Genomic DNA, 27,010 nt, shown 5'->3' with positions numbered 1-27,010 from the left:
AGCGGAGAAGGAAGAAAGGAAGAAAAGGCAGAAGGAAGCGACGGGAGGAAGAGAAAGACACGGACGCCGAGGAAAGGTTGGTTGAATGCGCTCAGCACTCGCCTCCTTTCGCCTGCGAAAAAAAAACAGAACAAACAAGTTTCCGTGTGCTTCGTTCTTCCTACTGTTTCACTCTGCTCGCCGAAAAAGAGACCCGCCGACAGGACAGGAAACGAGGGAAAGTCCGCGTTTGTAAACTCCAGAAAACAGTGAAAAGAAAAAGGCGAAAACAAATCCCCGTGGCTTCCCTCGAGAAAGAAGGCGAGCCCTTTCCTCATCTCACCAGATAAGCCGAGGCGCTGGCGTTCCTCGGTGCAGAGCTAAGACCCAAGACTGATGAATCTTCAACTTTGAGAGGCATGTACGCTCCAGTGGCAGTCGAAAGCTCATTTCCGTGGACAACCTGAAAAATATTAAAAGCAACAGTCGCACACAACATCCTGCGACGGCAAACGCTTTATGCTTCCCTCGCCGCCCCAGCCAGCGTCTCTTCTTTTATTTGTTTTCACGTATACAGACAGATACAGAAAAACGGCCGACCGAAAGATCGATCTACAGACAACGGCAAAGAAACGATCCACAAGTACTTAGAGATACATATAGTTAGGTAGGCAAAGATAGACAGATAAAGATAGAGATATACAGATATAGATAGATATAGACAGATATAGGTATAGATAGATATATAGATGAAAAAAGATAGACATTGATTTTTGTTTGTCAAGATCAGTCACTTGAGAAGCGAAATTCTTCGTGCATGTCTTCTGCTGGACAAGCCGAGCAGGTAGTGGTCCGTTTCACGGAACTCACCAACTGGCATACACATGAAAACAGATCTCCAAGCATATGTATGTGTATCAATGTATATGCAGAGATAGAGACCACTGCATAAGCAGAGAAACGCTTCGTTTCAGATTCCCTGTGTGGGATAAGAAACGCAGAAAAATGTAGATCTTACCTTCTTTTGAAGATCGTGGCGATTTTTCCAGAAGAGCATGTAGAGGGCACACTGCAGAAGAAATTCGAGGCACCGATGGACGCAGTTAATCCTCGTCCAGTCTGCATTTCCTGGACAGTGTTAACGTCAAAACGCCCTGTGTGTACATCGCGTGGAATATTTTCTTTTCGTGTGCGGAAGCCGACGGACATGTCTTCACAGCCGTCTCCCCCTCGATAGGTTCGGTCGCCAGGCGGCTCAACAGGAGCGGTTTTGGCATGTCTTTTTCTCAGCCTGTCTTCTCTCTTCTTCTCTACCTTCTTCTTCTTCTCTCTTCTTCTTTTCTCTCTCCAGGCACTCTCTGTGACTCTACCTTTCTTCGCTCTGTTTCCCGCAAGGAACTCACCTTCCAGATGCAGAGGAAAATGGAGAAAACTTTGGTGATGTTGTGAATATCTGCTTCCACAGAGCCTGCATGCAGCGCACGAGCGAGAGGCGAGAAGCCGGGCGGGTCTGTCTAGAAATGCGGCAGTTCCTGTCTCTGCGTACTCAGGAAAAAGTCGCTGGTTTGCTGAGGGGCAAGAGAAGATTTTAAAGAGCATGGGAAAGCCGACGAAGAGACAGACACGGACTTGAGAAATGCGAAAGAGGCAAAAAGAAAGGTGGTGAGCGGGAGAGAGGTCATCAGAGTGGACTGCGACTGAGACCCCGAGGGCGAGAGGAAGGCAGAGAAGGAGACTGGCAAAAGGGAGGCTGAAGCGTCTCAACAACGCACATTGAACGCGCGCGAGATCGAAGCGGAACACCCAAGGTAGGAATGCGGAGACTCTCTCGAAAGAAGGGACGGCAGAAACGCAGTCCGACGCTTCTCTTTTGGAAGATCTGTGAAGACGCTTACTGAGGTTCCACGCACTGAAGTAGATCCGCATCCACCAGACGTCATAGAGCACTCCTCTGCAAGCGAATGGAAGAATCAAAAAAACAAATGGGAGAAGCACAGGCTACCGAGGCACAGCGACACGAGAGCGACTCTCAGCTCCGAGAAAGAAAAGAAAACGAAGAGGAGAAACGAGAAGCAGAAGAGACGAGAGCACGAGAAGGAGAAGAAGAGTGAAAAGAAGAGAAGGAAGAGAGAGGAGAAAAGAACAAGGCGCGAAACGTTTGGGTCGGACACAACATCTGCGCGCAGAAGCACTGCGTAGCGCAGCCGTAAAGAGACACAGTGCAGAGGGGAGTGGAGCACAGAGAAAAGAGGCAGAAAGACATAGCTGAGACGAAGCGGAAGAGGGAGAAGAAAATCCGGAAGGGGACTTACACCGCGCAGCATAGCATGAGGAAAGAATAGCGATGGACCGTCCACCGTCTTGGATCTGCGAAAGGAAGCACACACAGAGAAAGACACCCATTCCATCAAGAAGAGGAACAAGGCGACGAGTAGGAAAAAAACGAGGGAAAAGAAAGAACAACAGACGCCACAGCGACAGGGATAGTGGTCCACACTGCAGTGGTCAACCAAACATAGAGACGCCTATAAATATATATATAAATACAGATATAAAGATGCATGTGAATCTACATGTAAATATGCAAATATATATGCATATATATATGTATATGTATTATATGCATGACAGAACGATACGAAGAGAGACCGAGAGAAGGGGAAGGGGAGGAATCAAGTACGAATAGGAGAGAGAGAAAAGAAGAGGAGATCAAAGACGAGGCCCTCACCGATGTTGTTCCAGAAAGTGAAACCTGCAATCATCTGGTCAAGGAAGACTGGGCGCGAAAAGCCAGCGATGCAGGAGAGGCAGAACGTGAGTGCGGCCATGTGTTGAGTGGTCGCCTAAGAAGCGAAGGACGCGACAGAGAGGACAAGCAGAAGAAAATGAAGGAAACCGAGTTGAGAAAGACGTGCAAAACGAATCTGGAAGGACAACACCACGACGCATTGTCAAAAGAGTCCACCGAGTTCTCTGCATCTATTTCCTGGCGCGGCAGGAGAGGCGCTTGCGGGGGTCATGCCCTCTCCTCTCCTTCTCTACAGATTTTTTTGCATCTTTCGCATCGCGCCTCTGCCTCTCTGTCCTCACCATCCAGCTGCCGAGTTTCAGGTAGACACGCAGCTGCTCGAGGAGCTTCGACAGAAGCTCAGGACCTGCCGCGAAGGCGCCGAAGAAGCCCCGCGTCGGCTTCTCGGGTGTCCCAAACGGCTGGTTCAACTTATCTGCTTCGAGCTGATAGTCGGAAATCTCCCGCAACTTCACATCTCGGCGAACCGAGAACTCCCCCAGATATGTGCTGTATAGCAGTTTCTACGCAGCCACACAACACATGCCGCAAACGCATCACACACGTACATACACACAAATACATACATAAGAATGCATATTCATATATATATATATACAGATATATATATATATATATATCTAGATAGATAGATAGATATGGATATGTAGATATAGATATGTATACAGGTGTGTGTAGGATTTCGGAGGAAAATGGTGAGACACTTGAACGCATACGGTCACAGAGATATGGAGATGCGATGCACATCTGTAGACGGCCACAAAAAGAGGTGGTGGCCTAAACGAACAAAAGGCAAACCTACATGTATATACATGTACATATATATATATATATATATAGAAAGAGGCTATTTAGAAAACGCGAAAAGTACCAAGTGCCGAGGGACGAGGAAGAAGAAGGAAAGGCAAGGGAAACGGAAAGAAATGCGGTTGCCTGTCGCTTCTGAAAGACGCACCTTCGAGTAAATCCATTGACAGGAAAGAAGAATTTCGCCCTTGTGTCCCCAAATCTCCTTCGTCATCTCGTGCTTTTTCTGATCTGAAGAAAAACTCATAGTCGAGGAAACTGTGACGATTCCCTTACCAGGTTCACTGATCTCCACGTCTACACATACATGCGTGTTACATAGAGGCTCGTATATCCATACATGATACGAATATATATATATATACATATATGTATAACATGTGAAAAGAAGTGTATATGTGAAGCCTATGCATACAGATCTATACATGAATATAGGTATATATATATATATATATATTTGTATATGTGAGCACAAACGTATGGACATATGCATCAAACTCGTTGCGAAGGCGAAACTGGGAACGGGAGGAAGGCTCTTTTTTCGTTACCTAAAGATAGATCGCCCTCACAGTCGCATGCTTACAAGGAATTTGTGCGCATGTGTGTATATCCTCTCACTGTGCAGGGGAAACGGCAGTTTGAGGAATCTCTGTCTCACCTGCGAGTTGGTCGAGCAAGACTGCACAATCCCCCACGAGCTCGTCGGGTCCTCCGTACGGATCAACGCGGACGAGGCAGAGTCGCAAGCTTCCCTCGCGTTGGTTGACTTCGAACGAGAAAATTTCGTTCAAGTAACAGCTGCCTTGACGCACGGGAGCAGGCTGAGTCTCGATGACTTGCTGCTGACACTCCAAGTGAATTTTGTACAGGAGTCCTGAAAACACACGCGCAGACATACAGGAAGAAAACATAGACATGCGAGGAGAAAAAACGGAATAGGAACAGAGAAAAGAAGAGAAAGAAGAAGAGAGAGAAGACGACGAAGAAGTCTCGAGATTATAGACCTCACCCTCAGCGGGAGAGGCGACCGACGCGTCGTCGAGATTCTGCACGGAGACCACCTGGACAGTCAGCTTGCTTTCTTCTCCCTGAAGAAAAGGGAGAATTGCAAAGAGAGGCGATCGGTGCGTTGCCGCGCGACGCACCGGTACGGGTGTCTTGATTTCACACCAGCAGGGCGCTTCGACTGTGAGGCCGAAACACAACCGACGGAAAAAGACGGATTCCGGAAGTCCATCTGTCCACACGGCGAGACAGACAAACGCTCCTGTAGGTTCAGTGGGACCTGGTAAAATGCCTCCTTGAATATACTCATATGTGTATGTGTGTATATATGCATATATACTTATATCTGTATTCACAGATGTATCGACACATGCGTATATAGATGTTTCTTTGTAGATACATACACAACCACATAGAAATGCGTACAGATGCACGTGTCCACTGTCAGATGTCTACGCTAGCATGCCTACCTACATATATATATATATATATATATATATGTACACATATATTTATATATGTATGTATGGGGCTGAATAGTGACGAAAGCGTACTTGTCTGCCTACATGCAGAGATAGATAGTACACTAGGGTCACGTGAAACTGAGTGTTTGTGTGTAGGGACGATGGAGCTTTCTTCAGTTGACGGGGGTCCTACGATGGCAGCTGCGGGATTCCTTTCGACGTTCTGCAAATTCGTTTCGGCCTGCTCGAGCATGCGTTCGGCGCTCTCCAGTTCGCTGCGCGCTGTCTCAAGAACTGCAGACAGTTCGCGGCGCTGCGGCAATAGGAAACGCACGAGACTCGCAAGCAACTTCGTTTGGCGAAACAAACGAGTCGCAGAGGAAAAACGGGGACCCACGGGCAGAAGGTCGCTGGGCGCGAAGAGAACGCGGGAACGCGACACAGAGGCAAGAAACGAAAAGACAGAGACACACTTGAGGTCATCTCGACAGAAAGAGCTTCAACGGCTGCCACTCGCGTCGCAGGTCCTGGACTCTCCAGATTAGACATGGTGTCCTTGCTCATCTTCTATATCCATATATATATATATGTATATATATATATGCATGTAAACATTTGTGGTGAAAACTGGCACATAACAAAGCAACCGCGTCATGTCTGTGTGGAAGTATGTAAGTGTATAGGTATTCAGAATTTGAGTCTCTGGATATATTTGTTGGAAACTCCAGCAGTGCACATGCGCCGTATGTGGCGCAGAAGGTGTGGCCAGTGATCGAAGTATGTGTCGGTAGCTTTCTTGTCTGATCCGTCGCTCCTTTTTCTTACGCGTTTCATGTAGGATTCGATGAACGTGCGACCCGACAGGTAGTTTGTCCCTGTCACCGAGTAGGAGGACAGTGCGCAGAAGATGCGGCGAATCATCTCTTCGTCGTAGCTCTTTCTTGAGCGCTGAGAACGTCGCACGGGGAGAGGAGACGGAGGCAATGAACAGAGAGCATCTCTCCTCGGTGAAAACGAGGAAACAGAAGGAACAAGGCGGAGCCAGCATGCGGACCACCCGCGCCAGAGATCTTCAGAGTCATATGAAGTTCCCTACGATGTTCTGGAAGCTTCACCATTCGCCCAGAAGCCTCTCGGAGACGACTCGGCCTGGCTCCTAGGCAGGACAGCTGCTTCGCGCTCGCGAGAGACCAAAGGAGAAGCCAAGAGTCGCAATAAAACGGAAAATTGGTGCTCAGACAACACTCGTCCCCTCCACCTTCGTGCCAAAAGGTAGAAGCACGGAAACACACTCGACGCTCTGTCTGAGATTCAGGTGTACGTACGCCCGCCCGCTTCGCCGCGGACAACCGACGCAAGAAAGGCTGCCTCCAGCGGGTTCGAGGAAAAAGTACATCTCTGGAGTCTCCGGAGTTTTGGGTCCGCCAAGCAGCGGCGCCAACGCAGAAAAAGGTACGGAAGGCAGATGAAAAGCGAAGTGAAGATGTTCTGTTTTTTTCGCGAGGAGATTATGGTGTTTCACACCGTGGCCGCGAGGAAACGCACGGACAACCGACTCGGGCGCCTACCCTTAGTCGGCTCAGCAGCTCGTCGAGAGAAAGATACGTGTCAGGCATGATGCCCACGCTCGCAAAGTCCTCGTAGAGAATCCGTCTGGCGAGAAACGCAGAGCGCATGCAGGTGGGAGGTTTGCGTGGAAATCCAAAGTTCGCTGAAGGAAGCAGGGGAAAACGAAGGATGCGGGAGCGAGAGGCAACACCAGCAGGTTCTCCCGGAGGCGAGAGAGCGGGAATATGTTCGAGGTGAACACGAAGCGTCAAAGTGCATGCAGTGTGAAGAGTGGAACGCAGAGACCAGAGCCATCAAGCTTGGTGACGAAAACAGAGACGAGACGGCCTGCGGCTGGTCGCCGAAGACGCGCGCAGATGGACGGAAAGTGCCGTGTTCACTTGTGGATGTTTATTTGGAACACGAAGCATGGATAGGCAGACAAAAGAATGGGGACACAGAGGTGTGGAAGTGGTCCGTCAAAACAGAAGGGTCGAGGGATTTCCTGGAGGCGCTCAACAGCAGAAATAAGGAATACAGAAACCTGAGAAGCTTGTCCGACGGCGAGCCTGAGGTCCAGTTTCTGCGGTCGAGAAGGATCCGTGAAGGGCGCGTGTGTTTTCTCTTCGAGGGACGGAGAGTTGAAAGACACCGGCGACTCACTTTTCTGCCTCTTCAAGAATTTCCTTGTTCTCCATCACATTGGCAGGAGGTGCGATGAATGCCTCTTCGACCGTCTCCGCGGGATCTGCAATTGAAAGTTGAAAAATCGGAAAGATGTATGCATGAAAGACGGCAGAAATGAGGCAGGAAGGAAGGGAGACGCTTTGTTTCTGGAAAGCCCCTTAACTTCACTTGTTGAAAGTAGAAACACCAACTATTTGTTTGGACTCTGGAGAATTCTGCATTTCTCAATGAGAAAAAGCTCCCCGATATGTTTTTCAAAGAAAATAAGCATCGCGTAGGTTCTGCGTCATCGCCGGAAGCAGGAGCAGAGGGCGGGACCACGCAGGAAAAAAGAAAGCGCAGAGGCTAGAAAAGCTGCAGAGGCCAGCGAGATGAAAGATACTGCTGCAGCGAACTAGTGCATGCATAGGGTTTGAAGAGAAAGCGAGGAGATACAACACAGATGCGAACGGAAACTGTGTCTCGCAGCAGGGGGGGAACCCAAAAGTCACAGGGACTCTTCGCCGGCAATCGACAGTCTTCCACGACCTTTTTCGTGTCTCAGACTTGGTCAGGTGTCTCGTCAGCCTTTACAGCTCGACAGTGGATTCTGGCACGAGGTTCGAGGAGAACTGTGTGTTCTTAGTCCTGCTTGTCCGGTCGTCCGTTCGAGGCTCTTCTGCCAAAGAGATTTCGTGACAAAGTGTGTGCCTCTGTGGCTTCGCTAGGCAAATCGGGAGGCGAAGGCAGCGGGCAACAGACACCCACACTGACTGGGACGAATGGTGAAGAACAGAAGACTGGTAAGGAAGGCAGCAAAAAAGGGACTCGTCAGGCCGAATGGAGAAAATCGGTGTGTAACAAAGAGGAGAGAATCACCAAGTCTTCAGCTGGTCGCGACCTCGCAAGGTGATTGTTCGTGTGCAGCCGCCTGTGGTTCTCGTGCAAATGGCATGACTATTTCGAATAACAGTTGCGAGATGGGAACAAAAGAGTTCAATCAGCAGAATGGAAGGGAGACGGAAGGCTTGAGAGAGAGGAAAGTGGGGAATGTGGCCGATTCAAAAACCCGGAAAGGCGCTTTCGCCACGTTAACCTACCGAAGGAAAGAGGAGGGAAGAAGCCAGCCATTGCGTCGGCGAACTGGAAGGAGACGGAAGAATTTCAGGGAAGATTCTACGACACGCCGCCGAGAAACCAGGCAGGGTGACCGGAGACTGGAGAAGCCGAGACACTGGAAGGCTCTCGAAGGTCGCGGTTCTTTCCGCGAACACGAAGAGCCCCAGAAGACAGGAGAGGGACAGTCTGGGAGAAAGTCAAAAAAAAGAAAGATGCGCAGGAGCAATCTCTAGGGGAAAAGGTAGGACAATTGGTCTCGACTCTGCGGCGTTTGACGTAATAAGGCTTGGTGAACGGACCGGCGCCGCCGCCCTCATTTGAGGCGAAGCGAAAGGGTATACGCCTGCGTGGCAGTGCCCACGAGAAGAGACTCAGGCAGAAGGTTCCTCAGAGACGAGGAGGTGCTTTAGACAGAACGAAGGAAAATAAGTGGAGGAGTTGGTCAGCATGCAAAAAGCAAGACACGGAAGCTGATGGAGGGTTCCCGCGAGAGCAGTGGTCGTCTGCTCGCGAGGAGTCTGCCTCTCAAAAACGTGGTCGAGGCGACGGTATTACCTCCGGCAAAAGCGAAGGAAGCTCGTTGTTTGAGGGCAGTTCTGCCGATACGGACGACACGACACAAGCGAACCGTCCGAAGAAAAGAGCGCGGATCAGAAACTCTGGTTTTCTTGGACAGGAAAGTCGATCACAGTGCCCGCCTGCCTCACCCATGGTTGACGAACCAGCGCGCCAGCCGAGAAAAGTCTGTCTTGACAGATGCTGCGGCGAACAAGCGAACAAGACACAACAGAGGTAGCGCGCTGGCCGCATTTGCGGTTGAAAGGATTTGGGGTCAGGGTTGAAAACACAGGATTTGTTGAGAAAGGAAGAACGCACGAGTTCTGTAGTTCTCTGGGCCTGTTCTTTTTGCGACAAGATGAAACTGACGAGAAATGGAAACGAACGAGCTCGAACACGCACTCATGGCCCGTCTGGGGAACCACGGCGCGGGCTCTAGCGTCTTCTCCTTTCCAAGCAAATTCTCGGTTACCTCCTTTCGGTTTACTCGAGTTACGAACAGGTGGAGAAGGGGATGCAGGAGCAAAGACCCAGGCAGACATTAAACAAGACAGCTCCATCAGGTCTAGGTTCCTCCCCCCGCAACTGGCGCACGTAGGTGTAGACAGCTACCGCATTCAAGAAGTGTTCAGAGGAGCTTTTTCTTCCTAGGAAGACCAGCGCGTGGCCTTCAGCTCTCTTGGTTCCTCTCTGAGCGCTCTAACTGACATGGCAGTCGTACATGTGCATTTGAATCGAGGCGGCGCGGGGTAGGTCCACATCGGGACGGAAGACCGAGGCTGCCTCCAAGAGAGTTCAGCACGTTTCGGACGGCTCGGTTCGTCTGCCGTGCATCAACTAATCAGTCAACCCGCTCGACGATCGGTCAAACCAGGTGACAAGAGTTCACTGATGTTAAAAGGAAACGGGAAGTCGCGTTGCCATGAGTGAAGTGTTGGTCTGATCCTAAGTAGGCCTCTTAGCTGCAGCTGAGCGTGTCACGGTCCTGCGGAAATAATTCTCAGCTGGCGCAGTGGAACGGAATGCTACAGTGCTCATCTTTAGTCGGAGACCACGACAGCGTTCTCCACTCTGGAGAGTGGCAATTAGGTGTCGACTACCAGAGCCGCCATTTGACCAGTAGGATATTGTCCTCCACGGTAGACGGGTGTATTCCCTTGCGCTACGCACCAGAGCCCGGAGAACGACTCTCCTCCGACACTGGTTTCGTCGGAAGTGTCTCAAAAGCTTTAGAACGGCTTGACTCCATCATGTCTTTGCCTTTTACCAGGCATTCAACATTGGCGCGTCCACAATGTCTTAGAGCTGCAGAACGGCAGGTGTACAGACACCCAGCAGTGGCGATGAACTACTTGGCACGTTTGTCATGCCTTTCCTCGCTTCTTCAAACCACCATTTTCGCACCCATTCAATTTGTCGAAAACAGAGAATATGTATGTGATATGTTTGATTATTCCCATCTGCATTCTTCCTGGCGAAAACACAGGACTGTCAGTCTGAGTAATTGAGTGGATACTCCTGCCCGTCAGGGCCACTATCAGTCCTCTGTCTCACAAGTTACTGCACTGAATTGCTTTAACTCCTTCGGAAAAAGGAAACTCGCGGCACTGCTTCTGTTTGTCTTCGACAGCCTAGCCGTCTTTTTAGTTGCCTACAACGACGATGGAGTGTAGCATTTCTCCGGCAACGGCACAAGCCGACTCATGCCCCGTTCCCTCCACCCCCTGTGCTCGCCACCACAGCATGACGCAGTGCCTCGTGAGTGCCGTGCACTGGGTGGAAACAACAAGAATGCGATTGCAGGAAGAATCTTCTGATACACGCGATGACGCCAGCAAGAAAGTGAGGTTGAACGTTTGGTCACGGAGGGTTTCACGTCCAATTAAACATGCCCACAGAGCGCCGTGACGATTCGTCAGATCTTGCAAGCGGCGCTAGTCCTCTATCGAACTTCCCGACAAAGAACGAGTGGTTAGTCTCCAAAGGTTGTTTCGTGTTGGTCGCCTTCGTTTTCCATTCTTTCCTGGTGGTCCAGCTCAGTTCTTCATCATCGCTTTTCAGTTTGCAAGAGACGCAAACAGCATTCTCCAGATGCTGAACATCCACCGTTCCCCTGTTACGGAAGCGAGCTCTGAACCACGGAACGGGTTCAGCGAGGCTCTGCTCAAGTGGTCAGCGGGCTTCCTGGCACCGGCCACTAGTATTTTTCTGACAGGCGTTGCTGTTTCAGGTTTGCGCAAACACTCACAGGACTGGAGAAGAAACTGGACAGCGTATACACTTCTGAAGAGATTTCTGAGGTGGGCCTTTAGACACCTACGGTCGAGCTTCAGGCCTAAACAAACACCTTGATACAGCTCTTCCTCGAAAAAATGTGGGCCCCCGACCACTCCCTGTCGTGCAGGCAGAGGAAGATGCTCCGTTCTGGAACGCCGAATAAGGTAACGGTTGAGTCAAACGAACTTTCGGTGGAAAAAACGTGCGACTTCTCTCCAATCAACAGGAAGAACAGCTTGAGTTTCTGGCGGCGTGCTTTCTCCAGGTGTGTCGTGCGTTTTCTGTCGAGCAATAGAAGACGAGAAACGAGAGTCGTTCTGTGTCAGGAATGCGTAGACGTCAAACTTCGCGGCGAAGATGGTACGTCGGCTTTCGTTGTCTCGAATTTGCGGCGCACACCGGATTGCCTTAATAGACATTCTGTTCGATCCCTCTCGCGAACTGGACGCTTTTCTCGATATCTGCAGAGAGCAGGACACTCTCGAACCCGACAGAAACACCCAACCAGAGTCCGCTTATTGGTAATATTTGAGAATCTGTGCCCAAGCTTGTCCTAGAACCCAGGGGTTTGCAGGTGCCGGGATGTGGTGGAATTGATGGAGGTGCCCGAACAGTCAACAGAACCTCGTACCAAGGCGTGTCTAGTGAAGAAAACTGCCAAGTTGCCACAAAAGACACAACTCGCACGCATTCCCCCGTCAAAGAAAACGTCCCACAGCGGTCGCCCTAGAAAAGGAAAACCAACCTGGCAGGCCTCCTCGCCCAGGAGCAGTTCAGAAATATGGCCACACAGCACTTTGCCGCTAGTCTGCTTACCGGCGAAAGCCGAGAATTTGGGACCAGAGGAATTGCGGAAGATAGCATTGTCTCACGGGGTTCATTACTATTTTGCGGAAAGACGGTTCTCAGTCAGTATGTCAGCACGTCAACGGGTTCCCCAGAAGACTTTCTCAGTGCGAAAGTACGGTGTTGAGGGTGCTTTGCGCCTTGCTGTTGAAGCAGCATCCAAAGTGACATGAGGTGGACCTTCGAAAAAGTTTACGTCAGCATGTAATGTCTGGGCGGGTCCTTGCTCTTCTACACACACCGACTAGCAAAACGTGAGTCAAACAAATTGCTTGGGGGCAAGCTAGTGACTGCTGCCTTCCACTGACAAGTTCCATGCGTGGAGAGTTGCTTCTCGCCCCGTTCGTTCCTTTCTGTATCGGCAGCGACTGCCAACCTGTCTTATCAAAACCATGTGGCTCTCTCAGAGAGCGCCACCCTTCAGCGAAGGCCAAGTGAACTGCGGACGTGCTTGCTGCTCTTTGAGTGCATTTCTCCCGTTTTGTGTTCGATGCCATCGTTCTTTAACATCTTCATCAAGAACTTCGAACAACTGTGCAAGTCCCTGCGATCGTCAGCTGGACGTTTCGACCTCAGTTCAACACCTCCCTAACTCCCCCCACCCTCTGACCCTCCGATGTGTTTTCCCCTAAGCCAAACACTGGCAGCTCGTACAGGCGAGGCTTCCTCTCGTGGATGTGCATTTGTGCCAACAACTTTTTTTTTCACGTGACACTCAGCTGGGTTCAGAAAATCTCCGCTCGTTGGGCCAGCCGCGAGGTCCACGAATACATATGCATGCACGGTGCATGCTTTTCGGCGCAGAGAAGTCCTTCACGGAGGAATTGCCACAATTTACACACTCGCTTCTCTCGTGTCTTTTTTTTCTGGAGATCTGCTCTCTGAACTGGGCTCCTTTCTTCGCAGGTAACGGAGAGCTGCTACCCACGAGTCTCGGCGGCTTCCCGCCAGCACACTGAAAGCCGGCCAAAGGCGGCTGTCGACATCTAGCCCTCTTCCTTTTTTGTTTTCGCGCCTCGTGTCTCTCGAGTTGGGAACTCCTCGTCCTGGCTTGCTGGAAACTCCTCTCCCACTCTAGCGTTTAGATACTCTTCAGAAGCACTTTGTGCATTTGCTGATGTGCATCCGCTTGAGCCCCTGTCAATTTGACTTTATGCTTGCGAGAGCCTTTTGCTTGAACAGCTAAGCTGGTCGGTTCCTCTTCAGCTAAATGTTGTCTGTTCGCTTTGAACTCGCGACCGCGTTGCGCGGAAGCGACGCCGCCTCTCCTGAGGCAGGTGACTGTATCGCCTCGCTTTCTCCGCCAAGTTTGCAAACCACACGGAACGGGCCGGAAGGACGAGATAAGCGTTCTCGAAAAAGCGACGCATGCGGGGCTCCAGAGACAGGCGCTGCTGATAGTCAGAGAGAAGATTCTACTGGGAAGCGACCGCGGCTGCGCGAGGAGTCGACCCTGCAGAGACCCTCAGAAAGCGGTCCTGGGGAAGCGCGCAAGTCGCTTCTGCGTCAGCATCTTGCGTGCAATTCCTCGTCCGTTGAGGCACCCGCCGGCACTCCTGCCGCTTGTGAGGAAGAGGGCGCAAAGGCTGCGCGGGGAAAGGGAGGCTGCGGGTTCTCAGGTCGCCAGGCAGGCCCAGAGAAAGCGAACGAAGACACGATACATCTTCCTCTGAGGAGAGCCGGGGCTTCAAATGCGCTTCGACACCTTCTCGCATCGTCTTGGGCGTCCCTGACTCGTCGAGCTCCGCGATGGTGTGCCTCTCGGCGACGCGAGAACTCTGAAAGAAGTTGGCGGCCTCTCTCTCCCCTGGACGCCTCTCAGATTCGCTCCGCGTCCTCGGCGCCGTCCTTCGCTTGCAGATCCATGACTCGCGCGCATGCCTCTCCACCCCGGCCAAGGGACCTCCACTTGCAGGGCTTGACTGCCGACGGGAGATGCGCGTACATTGTGACGAACAGTTCCGTCTCGCACTGCGAAGTTTCAACACAGGGAGACCAAGCAGAGCGACAAGCGCAGCGATCGAGTGTACGCAACGGTGTTCGCATCCGTTTGCTCGACCTTCACAGAGCTCCGCGCAGCGAACGAGGAAGCTCCGTTCGGGAGATCAACGCGTCTCTGTTCCTCGACTCTGACGGAAGCGAGAAAGGCCTGGAAGGACCTCCAGGCGAAGGCCGGCGAGGGCAGGTAACGGTCTCGTCGGTGCACCTCGACTTGGGGTTGGCTTGAAAAAGGGAAAATTCATGCGGTTTCTGCAGAAAAGTCAACTGGAGGAAGTTGCTTGCGAATACTTCCGCAAAGTGTCGAAAAAAAGAGAGAGGAAAAGACCTAGGGGCACTCTGTGGGGGTTCAATGTTACATTTGGAGAAGAGAGATTCCTCGTCTGTTTTGCGCATTTTTTCGAGTTCTTCTGTGAACCCAATCTCACTTCTGACCTTACGGAGACACCTGCGAATCTCGTTGCTTCACTCCTCTTGTCTGCCTTTCGTTTCTCTTCCAGGATCTTCCGGCCTGCGCGCCGCGAGACGCACAGCCTGTGGTGCTCAGTGCTGTCCCTGTTGAGGGGCTGCCTGCGGGAGCGCCTCAGCTTCTTGCCCTTCTGTCGGTTCGCGGCGACAGGCCTGCCGCGACTCTTCACTTGGTGGTCCTGCCCACCTGCGTCGTCGTCCTCTCTTTCCCTCTCCCGGTCTCGTCTTCGTCGTCTGCATGCGCTCCTTGTTCCAGAGGCCGACGGTGTTGGGAGGAGACGTACGTGGACTACCTAGCTAAACTCAACGGCGGCGACATAAAAGAGCAGCACCAACTCGTAGGCGCGGCGGCTGTCTTCGACGAAGAAACCCAGGAGGTCAGTTCTCCTTTTTTCTTTGCTACTACTCCTCACGCGTGTCACTTCTATTCTCCGCTTTCCAAAAAGCCTGCCGATCTGCGCCGCGTCTTCGTATCAAAAAACATGAAGGTCAGGAGGGAACTGTAGAGGGAGAACAACGGGGAGATTAAGTGGAGAGTACTTGAGAGGCCAAGAGAGAGCTTGAGTGAGAGAACGCGAGGGAGGTTAATGGGGAGATCAAGAAGGAGACTAATTGGAGAGTAGCTGGTAGATCAAGGGATAGATGATGAAGGAGAATAAGTAGGAGATCAAGAGGAACAAGGGAGGATTCAGTTTTTCAGAACTGACGCCTCCAGAACTTGAATCCAGTAAACAAAGACCTTTGAGTTCTAACTGGGTGTTTCATTTCGTAGCTCGTTCACAGAAAAAGGCTTTTCGAATATACACGCAGTGCACAAATGCCGCGGGCACTCCGTTTCTTCCTGCCTCTCCACGGGTGTTGTTTTCTCGCTGCAGTGTCTGTTTGGCTTCCACGTTCTCCTGCAGTTCCGTTTTTCTTTGTCGCCGCGTTCTTCTGCAGACTCTGTTGACGATCGCGACGCGGCAGGCCGGCGTCTTCGTCTTCTCAAATTGCGCGCCTTCTTCAGCGAGCGCCTCTCTGTCTTTGCGTTTCTCGCCCGTGCTGTGCTTGCTGCCTCCGCCGGACGCCTGCTCAGCTTTCGCTTTCGAAAAGAAGGAAAGCACAGAGTGGCTTTCGAGAGCCGCGAACCGTCTCGCGCGACCGGACCCGCCGTTTCTTCTTCTAGAGAGCCTTCATCGAGGTGAGGGATACGAAGACACGACTGGGAGCCACAGTTCCGATAGGTGCCTGTGTCTTCTGGAAAGTCGATCGGGCGCCTTGGAGTGCCGCGTTCGCGCTTTCCCTCCTAGAGCTTTTTCTCGGTCCGGCTGACCTGGCGCCTGGTTACGAACTGCGTGAACGCTGTTTTACAACTAAGCAGCAATGCAGGAGTATTTCGAAGGTAAACGTTTCTTCAAGTTTCTCCGCCGCGAACGTAACGCACTCTGAAGTGACCAAACACACGCGGGGAATTCCGCGGTTTTTCTCTCTGCACTCGAGAGAAACGCCTGGGAACCGTGTGCCCATCGAAGTGGAGTGGAGGAGAGAGAAGGACATTCAACAGTTTCATGTTTCCAGGAAGCCAATAGAACGAGGGACACTACAGGTAGTTATGAAGCCGCAAGCCCGCCAGAAAACCTGTGTAAGGAGCCTCAGGAGGTAGAGCTGTCGGGATCGTATTCGCGGAACTGGCTCACATGTTTCGCCTTTGTTTGCTCCTTGCCAGACTCGACTGAGACGGTTCTTACGGCACACCGCCCGTGGCTATTTGACTGCGGCGTGACGACACACGGGGAACTGCACAACTGCAGAAATGCACAGTTGCGGAGGAAGAGGCGTCCAGACTTGCAGAGGAAAGAGGAAATCTTCGTTGATCAACAGAACACCGTAGCAGCACAAGGTGCACAAAAGGCTCAGGCGTTTCGTGTCTCATTTGTGCGTAGGTGGCGCGACTTCCCAAGAGTCCGGACGCTTTCTTTGGACAGAAACAGGTGCAGCTCCTGTGGCTCTGACCACCGAACATGGAAGTCTTGTTGATGCATGCTCGTCTTCTCGCCTGTCCCCTGCACGCGGTTCTCCTGCGAACTTCGCTTCGGAGACTTCTCGCTGGACGCCTGTCTCCTGCTTGCTTCGCTATTTGCCGGTGCCGAGCCGCTGCGTGCATGTGACGTCTGTCGCTGCATGCGCCGGAAACACAGCCGAACTCGCGTCGCTTTCCTTCGAAAAGACACTCGAGACGACGCGCGAGGCTTCCGCGAAAAAGGCGAGCACGCGCCTTCTTGGGTCGTTTTTTCTCTCGACTTCGTTCGCGTGTCGAAAGGCATTTTGCACCACCTCGCAACCTCTTGTGGTGTACATACAGCCGAAGGCCTGGGGCGCAGCTTCTGCGCCGCCTCCGGGGCTGGCAGATTCAGACCCGTGGCGGCGAACTGCAGTCGAAAAACCGAGACAGTTCGTCGTCGTTTCTCTTGCGGCTCCAGCCTCCAGGACGGTCGACTCCTCGAGTTGTGCAGATCTTTTTCCTGAGCCTTGCGAGTCGAGTCTCTCCCCCGGACCCCCGCCTACCATCCCGGCATGCGCCACGGACCTTCACAGGGCCCTCGGCACACTCGCGGGCGCGGCGGGACGCGGCCTGGCTGTGCGGCACCTCCTCGCCGCGATTCCTTACGCTCCCTTTGCCGGTTCTTTTCCGCGGTGGACTCCGAGTTCGCCTCTTCAAGGTCTCTGTTCGCCGGACCCAAGTCCCGTTCCGTGCTCTTCTCTCTCTCCTCTGGCGCATGCGCCTTCTTCAGGGGACGCCCGCGCGCTGGCAGCACTCGCGGAGCGCCAGGCGACCGAGGCGCTGTCTCCGAGGTGTCGTCTCGAGCACGGCCTGTGGTTAGTTGGCCGCTGCGCGGACGGCCGGCTAGCTGTAATGCATGCGTTTGTCACGCGCAGCGTATCTCGCGGTGCGGATCGGAACGAAGGCGAAACTTCCCAGTCAGAGGTGCCTGCGGATGCTGAACGGCTGCGCGGGACCTGCCCGCACCGTCGCACCATTGCCGCGGCTGGGGTGTACGCACTCCCTGAGGTGCAGCTAGCCAGCGACGAGTGGAGGTCGTTCGCCTGCGACGCCTGCAACGAAGAGCTCGTTTTCACCACCGGGCTGCAGGCCCCGGCGTGGCAGCGCGTCGGCGAGCCAGGAGCCGCGCTAGTCGCCGCTCACGTCTGCCCTGAAACGCATGCACTCGCGCTCGTCTGGCTGGCGCGGCCCGAGTGTACACGCACCCTGGTGTATGTGCAGCAGAGGATTTTTGGTGAGGCGCTCGAAGGCACGCGCAGAGTGGCGCGGAAAAGTCTGCAGCCTGCTTTCCAGATGACGCTGTTCCCAGTCCCGATCGCGTCCTGTCAACCGGAGGGTCGCGGCCCGGCAGGAGCTGTCGCGGAGCTTCGAGAGCAGGAGAGCGGAGACTCGGAGACAAGAGTCGAAGCCGACGCAGATCGACGATTCAAGTGGAGTCAAAGAGCGCAAGGAACCGACGGCCCCCCAGACATTGTCGCGGGCGTCGCTCTGGAGGCTCTGCTGCCTCGCGAGTCGCCACTCAGCTTCGCGGAGGCCCCAAGAGAGGAAGGCCCGCGTGCGAAGAAAACGCATGCAGGAAGGAAAGGAGGACAAGGGGAAGAGCGCGAGGACGAAAGTAGGGCCGATGAACGAGACAAGGAAGGGGAAGATGAGGTGTATCGCTGCAGGGACTTATTTCTCGCGAGACGCGAGGCAGGCGAATCAAAGGAGATAGAAGCAATTCTCTGGAGTCTCCTTCAGCCTCTGACTCCAGGGGAACTTCGCATGAAGAGCCAAGTGGGAGCACAGGCGCTTCGCGCTATCGCACAGAGTGCCGCGTCTGTCTTCTCGGCGCCTGCGTCGCTCCGGGTTCTCAGCTGTACGTACACCCCACCGAGTGAGACGAATGTGCCGTTTTCGGCGGCGCAGGCCGGGGAGCAAAGCGACAGCCAGAAAGACGCATTTCAGTTTCTTTTCAACGAAAAAGGCCAGCGGTCGCGCCCAGCAGGAGCGAAGGGAGTTTCTCGAGTGTCGCAAACAGACGATTCGCTGCCCTCTTCTCCTCCGTCTCGGGCTTTCGCTGTCCCCGACAATCCAGGATGGATCAAGTCCTTCTCGTTAACGTTCGCACTCCTCGGCGTCTGTAGAGACCATCACCGATCACCCGCACTCGCGCCGTCTGATTTGACTGGGCATCTTTCTCCGCCATCCTCGCCTTCCTCTCCAGTCTCGTCTTCGGTCTCTTCCTCCTTCCACTGCTCGAGTGGCGTACATACACCGCGGTCGTCTACCGACCGCGAGAGCGGCGACTCAGACAGAGTAGCCACCTCGGAAGAAGTCCCCGACGAGCCGGTCCCGGCCGGGCGAGACGCGCTGTCGATACGTCTGGATAAGCATGCGAGTCCGCGAAAGAGCGAAGACGTCTGCATGCGCGGCGTCGTGATCGACGCGACGGACGCAGACCCCGCGTCCGGAGGAAGTGGAAGGCCGTTCTGCGCATGTCCCAGCCTCGTCAGCGTCTCTTCAGATTCGTGGCAAGGAGACTCCGAGAGCGAAGAAGAGCGCGAACGACAGGACTGTTCCAGAGGCGGCGACTCACTGACATGTACATACACCGACGATGGCGAGTTGGACAGACACCGGAGAGTTTCTCTGGAGGAGCAGGCCTTCCAAAAAGCAGGGAAAGGCCTCCTTGTTGGCATCGTTCTTCATGCGGAGGCGGAGGTAGTGGCGATCCAGAAATGCCTTGAGCGACGCGCGCTCGACATCTTCACGACGCCCGCCGTCTACTGCCGTCCCCTACAGTGTCTCGGCCTCCTTCCGGCACACATACAGCCGAGCGACCCCCTGGTGGCGTTCGATCTGCTGGCCACCAAGGGTGCGATCACGCTGCTTCCTCGCGAACGCGACATTAATTCAGACATCTTGTTCGGCAGCGAACACGGCTCGCAGGGACTTGAGCTTGGCTTCCAAGAGTCGCAGACAAAGCGATTCAAAGCGGCTTCTGTCGGCCATCTGGAATCGCGCGCGACCGCAAGGCGGCGACTGTCGCGTGCTCTCCTCGAGAGTTTCCCGGCCACCTCGCCGGCAAGCCCGAGCGACGGCGTCCAGGTGTACGTACACCTCAAAGGCCAGAGACTCCTCCACGCTCTGCTTCAGGTGTACGTACATCGGGGAGAGGCGGCTGCTCTCCAGCGCGTCCTCCTGGCGCCTGCGGCAGCCGGCAAGAGGCGCCTCGGGAAAACGGTGAGTCGTGGAAGGAGGGCCTTGTTTTCGGTTTCCATCGACGCCCGAAGGCAGAGAAGGGAGAAGAACTCGGACAGAAAGCTTTCCAATGTCTCGCATGTTTTTATGCCTGAAGCCCCAGCTGCAGATGTGCGCACGCTCACACATACACTTATCTTCATACTGCATGCACCTCTTTATATATATATATATATGTATATATGTATCGGAACTTCTCTCCCGCTTAATAGAAGGACTCACAATTGAGTCTACTTCTGTGTCTCTGCAAAGCCTGACGATTTGTGTGTGTGTGTGTGCGTCGCTGCCTTCCATCTGCTCTTTGGTTCTGTTGCAGATGCCACTCCACGTTTTCCCTGACCGTCCTCACGCAGAGGCGTGGGCGTTCAGTGACGCCTTTGTTCTCCTCGTCACCAACTGGGCTCTGTCGAAGCTCGACGCGATTCTCGAGCTCGCCCCCGGCTCTCGTGATACTTCCTCTTCCTTCTCTTCTTTCTCTTCTTCTTCTTCTTCTTTTTCTTCTTCGTGCGCCTTCCCCGTTGTCAGCGACTTGCTCGACATGGCGTTGAGAGCCGTGGACCTCGCAGAGTCTCTGCGGAGGAACAAGTGCCAAGGAAGTTTCGAGGCCTCAGCGGAGCGCCTCGCCGCCCATCTGGCCTCGCAGGCGCGCGCCGCAGTTCTTGCCGCCTCTCCAGAAAAGCCTTCAGCACCCGCATGCGCCAGCTGGCGAGTCAACAGGGACATCGCCGCGTGGTCTTGGTGGCGACTCGTGAATCCCAAGTAAAACTGTTTTGAGACAAGTTGTAGTGCCTGTTTTTCGGTGACTTCCTTCCACGCTTCTGCGATAGATTTTATTTCTCGAATCTGCGACAGAGACTACGAGAGATCCTCCTCCCGTCACGCCGAAAACGGTTTGTGTGTGTCTGTGTGTCCTATCTCCGTGGAAGAAGAGCGAGATCTCGTTCAAGTTCTACATGCATATATATATATATATATGATATATATGATATATATATATATATGATATATATGATATATATATATATGATATATATGATATATATATATATATGATATATATATATGATATGCTTGTGCCTGGGTTTGGTGTGTGTGTGTGTGTACAGGCAGCTGCGTTTGCTCCGAGGCTTGGAAGCGGTTTTGAGTGCGTGTCTCATTCGTCTGACGAACATGGTCTCGGATTCGTCTCCCCTTCTATCCTCGACGCTGGCATGTCCCTCATGGCCTCGCACGACTTTCGATGACGGATGTCCTGTCACTTCGCCTTCCTCTTCTTCCTTTGCTACCCCTCTCCCTTCACCGGTACGGTCTCCTTCCTGTTCGTCTTCCTCGCCTCTTCTCTCTTCTTCTTCGGCTGCTGTCGAAAGTTCCTCTTCACCTGGCGCTCCGACAGCCGCGCCCGAGAGAGAAGCTTCCCGTGACTTGCCTTCTTCGTCTCGCTTCGAATCCGCGCGCGGCGAGCGACTTCCTGGGGTCGCACAACGTCTGTCAGGAGAAGCAGCTGCAGACGGCGTGGTTGGCTTGCCTCCGTTGGCTGCGTTTCTTCGCAGCACCCTCTCCAGTCTCGCCCTGCTGCATGCAGTCTTTTGGTGGAGTCGCCAGAGTCGCTGCTCCGCACGCATGCCTGGGACGGAGACACTGCGAGACAATTTCGGAGACACTTCGCGAGATACTTCACCTGTCTCGCTCAGGGCTTCTCGCTCTTCTCACGCCGCGCCGTCAGTTCGCGTCCCCGCAGAAAAGCGTCTCCACTTAAAGCAAGCTGCATGCACTCGCAGAGGTCGGAAAACAGACCGGAGAGGAGACGACGCAAGAGACAGAAGAGGAGGCCGAAGCGACGGAGGGAACTCGAATGCATGGGAGCACCAAACGAACGAGGCTGGCGCGTGCGTCGATCTCAAGGAGCCTGCTGAAGCTGAGAAGACACGAAGGCAGGAGAAAGAAGGCGCAAGTATTTCTTCTTCGACGAAGGATGCGCGCCTCGTGCGCCACCTGGTTGGACTCTCGCACTGTTTCGCGTTCCTCAGTGGAGAGCAAAAGCCGAAAGGAAAGATGAGAGAGGCTCTGCTCTCCGTCCCTGCTTTTCTGCAGCCTCTCGGTTTGCTCGCATGGCCGTGTGACATGCGAGACGCGAGCGAAAGAGACAGGAAGCAGAGCCAAGAAAGCGTCCGAGGGAGAGACCACGGCGAACGGCGCCGTGGAGGAAGCAGTCCTCGCGAAAGAAACCTCACGCCGGCGAAGCGAGAGCGGCGCGAAATCCCGACAAGAAATAGAGGAGACAAGACATGCGGATCTCTTTTCGCGGCGCTTGCACGCAGCAAGGCAGCCGAGATAGAAGCGAATCCTCTCTTTGCTGTTCTCTCTGGACTTCAGGACGAGGCAGGCAAGCCGGAGCTCTCTGAGACGCATGTCTCCGGAGATGCAGGGAAAACGCCTCTCGCGTCCGCCGCCTTCGAACCAAGAACTGCAGACGCATTCACAGGTCTCCAGCTCGTCGACCTGTTGACAGAGGTCGCGTTTCCGCGCAAGGCCCGAGAGGCAAGCGCATGCAGGGAAGAGCGAGCAGAAACAATTGGCCTCTTGAGTGACGCCCAGAAACTCTTCTTCCCCGCGGCGCTGGAACTGCTCCGAGCTCTTCCCCGGGGCGGCGTTTTGGGAGGCAGACTGCAAGGAGAGAAGAAGCGAGAGGGAAGTGAAGAGAGCAAACAGAGAGAAGAAGATCCAGAGGGGACCGAGGGAGAAAAAACTGAGAAGACAGAAGCGGCAGGCTTCTTCGAGATTCTCGCTCTCCTTTGTAATTCGCTTCTCTACTTTCAGCAAGTGAGAGACAGAGAGAACAGACGACAAAAGACAACGACTGGAGATAAGAAGGATGGAGAGAGAGCAAGAAAAGAAGAAAAAAGAAGGGAAACGAAGGAACGAGAAAGTCGAGATGGTCAAGGCACACAGACAGCGACAGGCGAAAAGAAACAAATGTCCAATTCCTCCTTATTCGTATAAACGCATTTTCGCAGCACTTGGCTCTCAGTCTCCCGGTCCTCGTTTGCGCTCTCCTCTTTCAAACAAGGAAAAAAAGAAAGTGCATGTTTACCAAGCCTGTTTTCTTTGATGGCCGCGGCCAGCCGTCTCTCGTCGGTCTTGTTATCCTCCAAGTGCCAAGCGGGAGTTTCTTCTCTCCCGTCGCAACCTCTGAAGCCTCCTTCGTGTGTGAATTCACCCTCAGTGCACCATTTTCAATACACGTATGAACATAAACATATGTACATATACATATATATATATATATTTATATATTTGTATGTATTTGTATGTATATAATATATATATATATATATATAATTTGGATGTGCGAAAGAGTATGTAGGTTTAAGTAGGCGCATGGGTGTCTTAATCTCTCCTCACGGGTTTTTCTCTGTGGAGGCCGACCTGCACTCGCGAGTTGTGGAGACGCAGAAAGGAACTCAAAGAGCTTTCTGCATCCCTCTTTCAGCAGAAAATAATGTTTTTACCTTGGTGTGCATGCGTTTGCGCTTGGGAGAAGGTTTATGAAACTGGGCGTTATTTCGTGTCTGCATCGTTGCTGTATTTTTTTCAGGCGATCAACCTTTATTCTTGGGTCTGCAGTCGCGTAGCGCGTCGTTCTGGGGCTTCGGACTTCTCGTCTTTCCCTTCCTCCTCCCCTCCCTTCGTTCACACGATCCTCGCCTACCTTCTCCTTCTCTCCAACGAGGTCTCCAGAGTAGCTCTGGCGACGTCTTACATCCCCCTTCGCTCTCTCCTCTCTTCTTCCCCTTCTTCTCTGTCTTCTTCCCCTTCCTCTCTGTCTTCTTCCCCTTCCTCTCTGTCTTCTTCCTCACCTTGTCCCTCTTCTTCGCTGTCTTGTTCTTCTCGGTCTTCTTCGCCTCCTTCTTCGAAGCCGGGCGCGTCTTCTTCCCTTCTTTCTGCTTCTTTGTCGTCTGTTTCTTCTTCTTCGGTTGGTTCTGGAGAAAGGCGGCTGCGACGCAACCGCGATCTGCGGGGTCTGGCTGCGAAGGCGACACTCTTGGGCGAGAAGGCGAGGCTGTCTGTGTGGAGAACAGCCGAGAGAGCAGTGAAAGCGCTTCTCTCAGGGCTTCAGTAAGCATCCCGACGCGAGTCTCTCGTTGAAGTATCAGCGAGTTTCTCGCGAAGACGATACCTTTTCTTTATTTCCTTTGTATCCTGTGGCGGAAATGTCCTGAGGCGTCGTCTACGCACGCTAGGAACACGATGGAGCGCCTTCGCCTTTTGCTTCAAGAGAAAGGAGAAAGGGACGACAGAGAAGAGAAGGAATTGTATTTTCTTGGTTTTCGTTTTCACACTGGACGAATTCTCTGTTTTATGTGCTTGTGCATGTCTTCGCATGTTTTCATGGAAATCGGATCTGCATGCGATCACGAAACGTCGCTTCCCCGCCAGAGTGATCGTGACCGTGCAGTCTTGTCCTCTCTTTTCAGCAGACATCTCTTCAGTGAGTCTGCTGTCTCTCGCCCTCTGCCTCGTCCAACGACTCCTCTTCTGCTCTGCTTTTTTCTGTCTTTTCTTTCTCGCTTTCTTCGATGGCCGTTCCCCTCTCTCAGTGCCTCTCTTCGTCGTCGGACTGCTTTCTCATCGCTCCGTTTTTTCCTCTCCTTTCTCCATCTTTCTTCTATGCGTTTCCTCTCCTTAGTTCCTTTCTCTCCTCTGCGTTTCATCTTTTGCTGTCCTTTCCCCTGCAGGCTTCAGCAAGCTGTCAGGTGTAGCGTCGCGGTCGACGCCTTGAGCGCGTTGTCTCTCCTTCCGGATATCCCTGGAGAACAGCTCAGAGGGCGACGTGGAACAAGGTTGAAAGCGCAGACAGAAGAGGACGGAGAGAAAGAAGAGAGACAAGAAAAGAGAGAGGACGAGAACTCCCTTCTGCATCTGAGGAGCGCAGTGGCGCTCGACCTTCTTCTCTCGCGACTGGAGATCGAGATGCAGACTGATTTCTGCAAACGCGAAGACATGTTTTCTTTATCCACAGTCGACGAAAGCGAGTCTTCTCTCTGGCGAATGAAAAGCTTTGGATCACTCCCCAATCCTCTCTCTGCGCTTTCGCAGTTCGTAAGGCTACTCAGATTGAATTTGTGGAGAATCGAAAGAAACCAGCTGTCTCAGCTCTCGAGTTCTGCGCAGTTCAGTAACTGGCTCGTTCTCGGCACGCATCTCAAGTCTCCGTGACCGATCTTTTCCTTGCGTGAAGGATTCGTTGTGTTTCTCTTTCTTCTCCAGCGTTGCTTCCCCTCGGCACTTGCCCTTCTTTGCGGTGGCTTTCTTTTTCTTCATTTTTTGAACAGACAAGTTAAGTCTTCTCCAACTTTTCGTCCTTTCTGGTGTTCTTGTCCTCCCTGCAGGGCCTCCTGTTTCTCTCAATGTCTCTACATCATGCGCCCGCCGGCGATTCTTCTTCACCCTCTTCTCCTCCTCCTCCTCACGTTTCTTCTTGTCAGTCCTTCCTGCTATCTGGGGAGCAGGGAGATCCGGCGTCTAGGTCTGCAGCTTCCAGTTTGGCTGCTTCTTCGCTTGCAGCAGTGTATCGCGCTCGCGCACTGTCTCACCTGCGAGGCCTTCTTTCGTCTTTCCTCTCGGCGGTCGAGTTGAACGCGCCGCTGTTGCCTCCACCTCACCCTCTCTCGCTCTCTGTCTCTTCGCTTTTCTCCCCTCTCGCGCTCTCCTTCCGCCGTGCGTCGGATGCGACCTTCGCGCGTTCTCTTTTCTCGACCTCGTCCGAGCGTCTGCTCTCTGCGCAGCAGGCGACATGGGAGAGAGCCGGAAAGATGGCCGCAGCTGTGTCTCTTCTGCTCGCTCTTCGACTCTCCTTCTTCTCCACTGCGCGAGCCATTCTCTCCTCATGGGATGTCCCTGCCTGCGGGGCCGCGTCGCTTCCTACGCATGCGACGAAGAAGCAGAACACAGACACGAGCGGACCTGCAGATGAATTTCCGCGAGAAGGCGACCCCGCTGCGAAGCGACATGGGCGGGAGCGCAGCTCCGACTTCCTGCATGCACTCGTCCGCGGGTCGCTGTACACCGGAACATTCGCGGCGCTTCGCCGAGTGGTGTGCGACGACCGAGGCGGCGCCTTTCGGCAGTCTGCACTGTTCTCGTCTCTTCTCGATTTGCTGAGAAGAGCAGTCAGACACTCGCAGACCTTCGCAGCTGCAGACAACGTCCAGGCTGCGTCGCCGCCGGCGCTGGCTCTTACTCCTTCCTCGCCCTCTGGAGAGCCGAAACGCGAGGAGAAGAACAGGCTCCTTCTCACGGCGACGCGAGCTGCAGTGGAAATTCTCCTTTCTTGCGCGGCATACGGCAGAAGCGCGAATGCACAAGAAGTGAAGGCTCTCTGTGTGTCTTCGGGGCAAGAGGTCTTCGAACGGGTCGCCGCAGACGCAAGCGACGAAACGTTCTTCCTGAAGGCTGCAGAGACGCTTGTCGAGAAACTCCACGCGCGGAGCTTCCCAGAGAACGAGGTGAAGAGGAAAGAAGTCAGCGGCAACAGGCTGGACGCGACGAAGAAACAGGAAGAGAGGGAGAGAAGCAAACGAGAGAGAAAGAAACGAGAGAGAGACAAAGAGACGAGACAGAGAAGAAAGGGAGAGAAGGCACAGAGGAAGAGAGAGAAAAGAACAGAAAGCAAGGAGAGAGTGGAGAGACAGAAAAAGAACAGGGAGAGAAAGGGATAGAGAATTGGAGGTGGAAGGAAATCAACAGGATAAGTCTGAACAGAGGGGAGGACGAAGAAAGGCGAATATACGTACATACATACGTACATATATTTATTTATTTTTCTGTATGTAAGGCACCTGTTCACCCACATACTCTATTTCTTTTTTCCTGTTTTGTGCAGGTCCACGCACTTCGTCGTCTCTTGAGCGCCGAGTGACTTTCTGGATTTCATCCTTTGCTTCTTTCTCTCGCTGCGGGACGCGAGAGGGAGGCGAAAAGGAGAAAAGCGGACGAGGCCGGTACCCAAATGAAGTGAAAAAGGGAGAAAATGGAGAAAAAATGGTTGCGCATGCAGAAGAGCACCTGCTTCTGCCGCGGAAGAAAGCAGCGCTCTGGGGGAAGGAGGCGCGGAAGACAGGCGCTTCTTCTGAGTGTCTCGCTTGGCGGATTGTGTCTTCAAATTTCTCGGAAACTCAGCGT

The 27,010-nt window shown here is 53.2% G+C and overlaps 4 protein-coding genes across 4 annotated transcripts; 2 read left to right on the top strand and 2 right to left on the bottom strand.

The window, feature by feature from the left end:
- Positions 1-91: 91 nt before the first annotated feature.
- TGME49_267620 (multi-pass transmembrane protein) lies at positions 92-9,022 on the bottom strand (the record flags this gene model as incomplete). The annotated part of the gene is made up of 16 exons (XM_002368789.1): positions 8,379-9,022; positions 7,276-7,360; positions 6,633-6,717; positions 5,890-6,012; positions 5,258-5,377; positions 4,605-4,683; positions 4,254-4,469; positions 3,744-3,826; positions 3,070-3,291; positions 2,708-2,822; positions 2,292-2,346; positions 1,875-1,930; positions 1,383-1,447; positions 998-1,048; positions 323-442; positions 92-112 (listed from the first exon to the last, which is right to left on the bottom strand). The coding sequence occupies exons 1-16, from the start codon at positions 8,407-8,409 to the stop codon at positions 92-94; spliced, it is 1,527 nt and encodes a 508-aa protein (XP_002368830.1). The 5' UTR covers positions 8,410-9,022.
- Positions 9,023-9,047: 25 nt separating this feature from the next.
- On the bottom strand, positions 9,048-9,515 carry TGME49_267630 (hypothetical protein; the record flags this gene model as incomplete). Its single annotated transcript, XM_002368790.2, has 1 exon — positions 9,048-9,515. The coding sequence occupies one exon, from the start codon at positions 9,513-9,515 to the stop codon at positions 9,048-9,050; it is 468 nt and encodes a 155-aa protein (XP_002368831.1).
- An 828-nt stretch (positions 9,516-10,343) lies between these two features.
- On the top strand, positions 10,344-12,655 carry TGME49_267642 (hypothetical protein). Its single transcript, XM_018781476.1, has 9 exons — positions 10,344-10,797; positions 10,854-10,926; positions 10,991-11,126; positions 11,186-11,255; positions 11,313-11,396; positions 11,459-11,497; positions 11,559-11,592; positions 11,648-11,753; positions 11,807-12,655. Exons 1-9 carry the CDS (start codon positions 10,618-10,620, stop codon positions 12,249-12,251), a joined length of 1,167 nt encoding a protein of 388 aa, XP_018636225.1. The 5' UTR covers positions 10,344-10,617; the 3' UTR covers positions 12,252-12,655.
- A 633-nt stretch (positions 12,656-13,288) lies between these two features.
- Positions 13,289-26,747, top strand: TGME49_267650 (hypothetical protein; the record flags this gene model as incomplete). Its single annotated transcript, XM_018781477.1, has 10 exons — positions 13,289-14,263; positions 14,577-14,921; positions 15,484-15,724; positions 16,467-19,810; positions 20,145-20,587; positions 20,935-22,648; positions 23,424-23,944; positions 24,565-24,928; positions 25,219-26,334; positions 26,712-26,747. 10 exons carry the CDS (start codon positions 13,289-13,291, stop codon positions 26,745-26,747), a joined length of 9,099 nt encoding a protein of 3,032 aa, XP_018636224.1.
- Between the last annotated feature and the right edge of the window lie 263 nt (positions 26,748-27,010).

The sequence above is a fragment of the Toxoplasma gondii genome, chromosome IX, assembly GCF_000006565.2.
Source record: "Toxoplasma gondii ME49 chromosome IX, whole genome shotgun sequence".
Classification (NCBI taxonomy): domain Eukaryota; phylum Apicomplexa; class Conoidasida; order Eucoccidiorida; family Sarcocystidae; genus Toxoplasma; species Toxoplasma gondii.
The sequence above is the reverse complement of the archived record's forward strand: the minus strand, read 5'-3'. Positions and strand labels throughout refer to the sequence as shown.